This window comes from Spinacia oleracea, chromosome 6 (genome assembly GCF_020520425.1).
Source record: "Spinacia oleracea cultivar Varoflay chromosome 6, BTI_SOV_V1, whole genome shotgun sequence".
In the NCBI taxonomy this organism is placed as follows: domain Eukaryota; kingdom Viridiplantae; phylum Streptophyta; class Magnoliopsida; order Caryophyllales; family Amaranthaceae; genus Spinacia; species Spinacia oleracea.
Genome location: NC_079492.1, coordinates 115,858,107 through 115,867,044, shown reverse-complemented (window position 1 = coordinate 115,867,044; position 8,938 = coordinate 115,858,107). Strand labels below are relative to the sequence as shown.

At 35.9% G+C, this 8,938-nt stretch overlaps 1 protein-coding gene across 1 annotated transcript; it reads right to left on the bottom strand.

Annotated features, from left to right (window-relative positions):
* Positions 1-3,967: 3,967 nt before the first annotated feature.
* On the bottom strand, positions 3,968-5,676 carry LOC110790901 (peroxidase P7). Its single transcript, XM_021995656.2, has 4 exons — positions 5,364-5,676; positions 5,053-5,244; positions 4,789-4,954; positions 3,968-4,665 (listed from the first exon to the last, which is right to left on the bottom strand). The coding sequence occupies exons 1-4, from the start codon at positions 5,562-5,564 to the stop codon at positions 4,271-4,273; spliced, it is 954 nt and encodes a 317-aa protein (XP_021851348.1). The 5' UTR covers positions 5,565-5,676; the 3' UTR covers positions 3,968-4,270.
* Positions 5,677-8,938: the final 3,262 nt, after the last annotated feature.

Genomic DNA, 8,938 nt, shown 5'->3' with positions numbered 1-8,938 from the left:
CCGATTCGGTGGACAAGGACAAGTGGGAGGATATGCAACTACGGGCTACTAGTACGATTAGATTGGCTCTTGCACCGGAGATCAAGTACAACGTCTTAGAGGATAATAATCCAAAAGTGTTGTGGGACAAATTGATTAAGATGTACGCACCTAAGTCATTGGCCAACAAGTTGTTCTTGAAAAAAGACCTTTATTCACTCGAGATGGAGGAAGATAGCGCACTACAAGACCATTTGAATAATTTTAATGGATTGATCACCCCATTGGCGAGTTTAGATGTGAAAATCGAGGAGGAGGACAAAGCAATTTTATTGTTGACATCTCTTCCTAAAAGGTATAACTCTGGGATAACTAGTTTACTTGTAGGGAAGACAACAATTGCTTTGGACGATACTGTGGTGGCGTTATTCAAGGCGGAGAGGTTCATGAAGCAAGGGGGATCATCATCAATCCATGGAGGAGCAGGATTGGTAGCGGAGGGTAGTAGCAATAACTGAAAAGGCAAGAAGAATGCGAGCATTACAAACCCTAATATCAAGTGTTGGCACTGTGACGAGGTAGGGCATATACAATCAAAGTGTCCTAGGTACAAGAAAGACTTGATGGCGTTGAGGAACGGAAGGGTTAGAGGTGCTGTTACTATTGCTATTGATGAAGATATGGCTCTAATGGTGGAGGAGAAAAAAAATACAAAAGAGGGTTGGATTTTAGATTCGGGATGCTCACAACATATTTGTTGTAGGAAGGAGTGGTTTACTTCTTATAAACAAAGTGATGGATTGTGTGTTACCTTGCCAAACGGGGAAGAGGCTAAGGTTGAGGGTATAGGTGAGGTTGAGATCAAGACACATGATGGGAAGACTCGAAAATTACGAGAGGTGAGATACATTTCGAGACTTGATTGCAATCTTATATCTTTGGGTCGTTTGGATGGCTTGGGTTATGCTATTCATATTGAGGGAGGTAGTTTGAGGTCACCAAGGCTAGGAGTGTGATCTTGAAGGGACGGCGTAACAAACAAAATCTCTTCATACTTGATGGAGGCAATGAGGGACAAGTTTTGGCTCAAGGAAAGGCAAGCTCTGAAAGTTGTTCGTTAGTTCGCGAAGAGACTAAGTTGAGTTTAAGGGAAGGTTTGTTAGGAAATAAACAAAACTTAGTTAAGTTGACAAAAATACGAAACGGACTTGTTTGATTTAATATATTGTTTCCTAGTTTAATTAGAATTGTAATTAGGAAAGTAGATATATTTTGGTATGTAACAATCTCTAGAATTATTTAGACTTGGGGAGCAAGTATAATTCTAGTAGACGTGGATTTCTAGTTTAGCCTATAAAAGGGGGTTTAGGCCTAGCTAGCTACAAAATAAGAGAAAAGAGGGAAAATACATGGTGAGAGGAATCATCAATTGAGGGGTTATTGTGTTATTCTGTAGGAACTTAATAATACGATAATATTTGAGGGGAGAAAATCTAAATTTCCTCATAAACACTTGTGTCTATTATTATTGTCTTTGCTATTTGTCCTATATTGTATTTGCAGGGTTTGTTCCCAATCGTTCGTGGCACGCTTTTGGTTATAACAGATCGCAACCTCCTCGTTGCGCCTAGAAACTGAAATCCAACCCCAGGTTGAAAGATGCTCACACATTTGTCCATAGTCGGTGATAAAGCCCTAGAATTCTCCCTCGCTAGGCGATTAGCCTGGGATCATAAATCAATAGAATCAGTGCACGGTCGCAGTGTCGTTCTGATACCATTTGTAACACCCCACACCTTAATTAGGGTGGAGTTGATTGTCACGTAATGAGCATCTTGGACCAACAACTGGCCCTACAGACCACCACATGTACGTTCTTCTAGCGCATTTTGTCCTCACTCATGCGCTCTATGAAAAACTTATCAGGAGGACACCCATCCTAAGACTATTCCCACCCAAACAACGCTTAATTGTGGAGTATTGTAGTATACGGGCTCATTAAGAGAAAGGTGCACCTTGATGGTATAAGTAGTATATTGAATCCTTTTAAAACAAAGCAGGGGGATTACATAAGCCATCTATGAAGTACAAAAAAGCATTAACACATTGTTCCAATATAAGTGATCTATTGTTGCCAAAACTTATAAGCTTTTTGGACTACTTACTGGCTACTCACTCCACACCTTTTTGGTTATGGTTTGTCCCCATATTAAAATGGGAATAGGGACACAACTTTACTTTCAAAAAAAACACATTTGGTTCACAACTTTTACCTCTTCTCAATTTCACCTAATAATTATAAATATAAGTTCAAATGTATTAACCTTACTATTACCAAAAGAAAAATTAATGAGATACACATACAATCTAAGTCTATGACGTCCATGTCGACCAAGAGATCGAGCCAAAATAATATCAAGATATTGTACATTAGCATGAGTTTTGTTGATGATTATTCTCCCGTGATTATTTTTGAAAGTAAAGGGGTTTTGATTTTCATAGGTTAATTTCAAATTTGTTACTCCAATCTCCTCAAGCAATCTGACTAACCAGACAACCTCAGAGGCAACGGATAATACGATAATATATTTGGTCAAACTTTGACTTCACAAGGGAATGAAGAGTGTGGAGAAATGTTGAAAGGCTTATACATATTATTAAAAGGAAATTTTGTGAAACACTACCTTAATGTTTGGACGTTTTGTGAATTACTACCTTATAAAAACTTTTTTATATTTTCCTACCTTATAAGTTTGATATGTTTTAGTAACACTATCTTGTAACAGAAACCGTTAAATCTCTCCGTTTGTGGACCCCATTCCAACGACTTTATTCCATTTCTCTTTTCTTTTTCTCAATCTCTATTCTTTACTTATCTTTCTCGATCTTTATCCTCTCATCCTCTTCCTTGAAATCCCCTCTCAATATTCCTTTAGTAATCTCATTCTCGAATCTCGACATGCTGTTGTATGAAACGCTTAACAAAGCATACTATACCAGTCATATCATACTCCAAAATAACAAAGCAGTGCACCGATTTAAAAGCATACTATACCCCCCACATTAACATGAAAAACAAAATGCACTAGTTGCGTATTTCTGCTCCCACTATTTTAATTGCAATCTATCGAGACTGAGAGTGAATTAACAACCGCATCCAATTGAGCAGTAATCAACAGTAGAGTGTCCTGGACTTTTACACTTTAATCAAAAACCCGCATCCAATTGAGCTACTCCACTTCAATCAGTTTGAAATATGTGGAACACCCTTTTTTGTGTTTTGTTATTGACAAAACCAATGAACTTCAATAGTTTTATTTACGTCTAATAATTTAGTATCCGATAGCTTATTTTTGAGGAATAGAGAGGTGCCTCAGGTCTTGTCAATCAAAAGTTCAAAGTACCCCCTTCGTGTAAAAAGAAATATAAAATGCAAAATCATAAACCAAATGAAAACAGAGAAGAAAATTCCTCCTCCAAGTGATGACAAATGAAAAGTCTATTTGATTATACCTTATGTTATTGTTGGCTGTCCATTTGAGAGGGGACTTCAAGGAAGAGGATTGAGATTTGAGAAGACAAAGATTGAGAAAGAGAAGTATAGAACAGAGCTTGAGAAAGAAGAAAGAGAAATGAAATAAAGTCGTTGGGGTGGGGCTCACAAACGGAGAGATTTAACGTTTTCTGTTACAAGGTAGTGTTACTAAAACATATCAAACTTATAAGGTAGGAAAATATAAAAAAGTTTTTATAAGGTAGTAATTCACAAAACGTCAAAACATTAAGGTAGTGTTTCACAAAATTTCCTTATTAAAAAGAATATTCCGGTTAGAATTGACCTCTGTTGAATATTAAGAAGTAGAATTTAAGCTATTAAACACAACATATTAACACCAAAACGTGCATCGCACGAGCTTCGTATCATGAAGTTACAATCAAATGGGCAACTAATGTATGATTGTTGAGTAGCTAGCCATACAGCCCAAGCCGCATATGACTTGGAAGCCCATAACGTATAATCATGTTTTCTGGCCCATCAAAGAGGTAATGCCTTAAGGCCCACAAGGGACAATGTATAAAATAAACCAAAAATAAGAACTTGATTTTATTGAACAGAAAGTTTACAGTTGAAAACAAAATTATGTGACACTTGAAGAAAAAATTGTTGTACAACCAAAAAAGATTCACAACCACACATATAAAATAATTGGTACCCAGGCAAAAATGCAAAGCTAATTTATGCAACTTTGATTGTGTTGTTTTAGTTGACCATTCTCCTGGTGGGATCAACTTAATTAGCTCTCCTGCAATTCTTCCTGATTTCACCTTGGGAGCCAGTGAGAGGGCTAATATCACCCATCTTGATCATAGCAGTGGAAAAATCTGAGTGAAAGAATCCAGGATTATTACTATAAGATTGAACAATGGAATCGGTTGATCCACCACTGAAGAGCTGCTGATCAGAATGCAGCAGACCCCTCTTTGTTACGAGGTCACTGAAATATTTGTTATCGAATTTAGTAGGAGTTTGGAAGTCCAATGAAGCCGGATTGTTGTCGCCATTTCCACTTGTTCTAGGACAGTTCCTTTGCCTTAAGCTTGCAAAGGCAGGGTTGATTGTGCTTGTCTCGTTGTATATGTGTGTTCTGAATGTAACACACCTTGCCTGCCCTATTGTGTGTGCTCCTGATCGATATAGTCATAACAAAGTAACAAACTTATAATCAGTTCCCTCATATTAAATTATCTCCATAGTTAATTAAGAGTATAATGACAGTTGGAACAGAGGTAGGTGTATAATATACATACCAGATAAGGCAACCATATCCTTGGCTGACAGACCATGAGACTGAAACCGAGAGATGAGACTGTTAAGACTAGAACTTGGAGGTGGGATTGCATTATTGGCGGCAGCCTGGCTCGCTGTCTTGGAATCACGACGTCCTAGCTTTACGTTCCAATTAGGACCACCAAGCTACAATAGGTGATCAAAACAACCGTCAGTATGTTAATTAATTACGTTGTATGAAAAACTGGTATGTGTTTTGGTTATTAATGAATATAGGAGCTTACAAGAGCAACAGAGTCACGAGAAGCGATGGCAAGGATATCGGCACAAGATACAACACCAGGGCAGACCTGCTCAACTTTGGACTTGATGGCATCAACCACATTGAATCCTCTTGCTGACTTCAGATTTGGAGCTGCTGACTTCTCCCCTGTCATCGACGAGGTGTCATCCAACAATATTGATCCGTCACACCCCTGATAATCAAAACCAGTTAATCACTTTAACAACCATACATATTAGCTAATCAACTTAATTATGTAATGTATTATATATTTATATCATGTCATAGAAGAAGATGGAGTTAAGTAATTACATTGACAAAGCAATCATGGAAGAAAAGTCGAACAAGAGAAGCGCCCATACGGCGTTCCTTAGCCACAGCAGATTGAACAACAGAACGAACGGTCCCATACAACTTAGGACAAGACTTGGAATAGAATTTGGGGGATAGCTGAGCAGAGGAGCTACTCACAAAGAGCACAACAAAGAACAAGCTAATCAAACTTGAAGCCATTATATTTAATTTGGATTTCTTGCTTAGCTAATTAAGCTTGCAAAACTTGTTTGTTAATAATTTACTACTACGTAGAAAATAAGGTAAGAGAAGATAGTACACCATAAAAGAGTAGATAAGGTGGGTGTATTTATAGAGACCAAAATATTCGGATCATAGTATTAAGACATGCACTTTGGAGCAACCTTTTACCTACTGCATTACATGTTCATTGAAACTTCCATGCATAGACTAATCTACTAGCTACTGTTTCTGCCCTCCATTCTTATGTTTTGTTTATCATTAACCATTTAAACAAGCATATTAAACCTTACTGCAAAAGTGCGTTCTCTTTACATTAAAAAAAAAATATGTTACAGGTCTAGTAAGTTCAGATAACTAGCAATCAGATCTTTAAATTTCAATTAAGTTACGTTGTATTTTGAAATTAGGTTTGATCAACTCTAATATGTTCAGTACATATAAGTTTAAGTGTAATAAGGCGAAAAAAACATACAATAAGCATTGTCCAAACTTCAAAGGAATGGGGTCCAGTTAAAATGCCTTGATAATTGATATACGAATTTGTGTCGAGGCTGCGCAGCAATGTAGACTTGTATGATAAAGATGGCGTAACAAGTATAATTTGACCCTTGAAACATGTTTAACTTTTGTATGTATCATATAGTATGATATGTTTTTATTTTGTCCAAGGAATTTTACTTTTGTACAAATATAGTTTGACCTTCTCACTTAAATTCAAAGAATAATTAAAGGTTGTTAGAGAATAATATAGCAGCCAACCAATAATATCTTTGTTTGTGTACCAATTAAGAAGATTAGTCAGCCCAACCAAGGGCAACAACCATGCTAATCATCTTAGTTATTGTTCTTTTGACAAGTCAGTACTTTTTTAAAAAAAACTTTTAATGTTCATTCAAAAAGGAGTTCTAAAATCATGTACTGTAAGTCCCCTCAAAATTGGCATTCCTCATTTGGCTTCTACCACGAAAGCAATGTTTGATTGCTTGAAACCTCGATCACTAGAGTGTAGGAAATCAGTAACGGATCCAAGATAGTAAGTAACAGGGTCATTATTTAAAAATTGGTGAAACTTTTTAACTAAAATTATGTATTTTTAAAATAGAAAACTAAGGAAAATAGTTCAGTAAAGTTTTTTTTCCCAAATAAGTGGGGTCAAGGACCCCTCTAATTGTACAGTGGCTCTCCGCCAATGTAAGACACCAACTACGGATCGGGGTATTTCCTTTGATCCGGTCGGTATTAATTGTTAATTATAGGGTATCAACCTCTCATAATTCTAAATATGACAATATTTTACAAACCCTTAATAATGGTACACTAGTGTGATGGGGATATTTCCTTTGATCCGGTCGGTATTAATTGTTACAGGGTATCAATCCCTCATAATTCTAAATATGACAATATTTTACAAACCCTTAATAATAGTACAACTAGTGTTTGGTCCGGGCGATGCCTCGGTTGCTATATTGAATAGTTAAAATTTTAGATTTTTCTTAAGCTCAATATTTGACCAAAATACTTGTATTTTATAGAGTGCAAAAAAATCAATTAAGTTCGTCAACTATGCAGACGCATTACGTGAGATCATCTTATAATTTGTGTAATTTGTTTTCTCGTGGAAATAAGTGCTTCAAATTAATAAACACCAAATTAGGTATATATATGCAGCTATGCAGAGCAATCTATAGTTGATACTTATGACATCATGTTTCTTCATTGTTGCCCTAATGCTTTAATTATTATTATTTTTTTCCAAAATAGTCCATAAATAGAAATTAAAAAGTCGCATAAAAATTTTGTTGTTTTAGATTTTGTGGTAACATTTATTTATAAATTAATGTGAAGTGATAAAACCACACTTGGTGGTTGGTTAAGATGGTAATGAGATTTATAATTCACACTTGAGGTCTGGTGTTCGAACTTCATTGTATTGATTTTTGGTTGTCCATGTCATTACATGACATAACACTTGGTGAGTGGATAATATGGTGAAATAGAGAGAGTACTACGTGATACATAGACGTTTTTTCACAACTCTTTTTAATATATTAGTATAAATAATATTTTCACTATTGTTAGTTTAATTTACAAGTATGTGAAGCTATGGATAGTATATTAATTAGAAAATGTGACAACTTTTACAAACACATGCACAATAATCTTTTGTATATAGTAGTAGTACGTGACAATTGATTTAGAACAAGGAAATGATCTGCTTGTGTCACACGTACACTTAACGTACTCATCAAGTTAGGTTGTTAACTGGCCATATATAGTATATCCGAGTGTACCGTTCTTAATTAGTTAAGTGGAATCTATCAATTTAATAAGAATCGAATATTAATCAAGTGATTAATTAACATATCGAGTTGCTGATCATACCAACTCATATCTAACCTTGTTCACACTAATTTGTGCAAGACTAGATGTTGATTCTACTAACATTATTCCATACATACAAGTTCCCTTGTCCAAACCTAATGTTTGACTATCTATCAATATAATTCTTATCCTCCAATGCCTAATTGCTAATAATTGGTGCACCAATCTACCTCTTGTTTAGAAAATTCTGGTACAAAGGACTGTTACTACAGAATTAATCTTAACTATATAAATCTACAAGTCACGGAGGATAGTGATAGATGCATAATCGTTTGATTTAGTTCAATTATTATGGAGGTATTTTAGTCATTTTAGGGGGTGAATACGGTTTTTTAATGAAATATGCTTCCGGTGTTTCGTGTAATACGCACACCAAATACGCACTAAGTTTTCAATTTACACCAAATATTCCTTAATGACTGACGCCCGTTAACTCCATTAATCATTTGAGCAAAAAATTAGGGTTCATGTTATCAATTGAAATTGAGCAAATTTTGTTCGAATTGAAAAAGTTTCCGACCACATAGAATGGGTCTTCCTATGGGCTACACTCAGAGCCTTTGGATTCCCTGCCCAATGAATTAGTTGGGTCAAAACATGTGTCACTACAGTTTCATACTCCCTTAATATCAATGGGAATCCTACCGACCACTTTTGCCATCATAATTCTCTCTAAAGAAAGCCTCAGCCCTAACAACGGTATTGGCTTCAAGCTATCCCCAGGCACCAACAACATCACCCTCCTTTTTGCAGATGATTGTCTAGTACTATGTAAGGCTAAGTCAATGGTCTGCCAAAATCTTAAACGTATTATCGACTCCTTTTGTACCTTATCAAGACAGTTGGTCAATTTTCACAAGTCTTCCATCATTTTCTCAAAACAAATCTCAACAGGACGCGAAAATGCACTGGCTAGTACTTTTATCATACAACCTGCGAAAGCTTTAGGACGTTATATTAGCATCCAC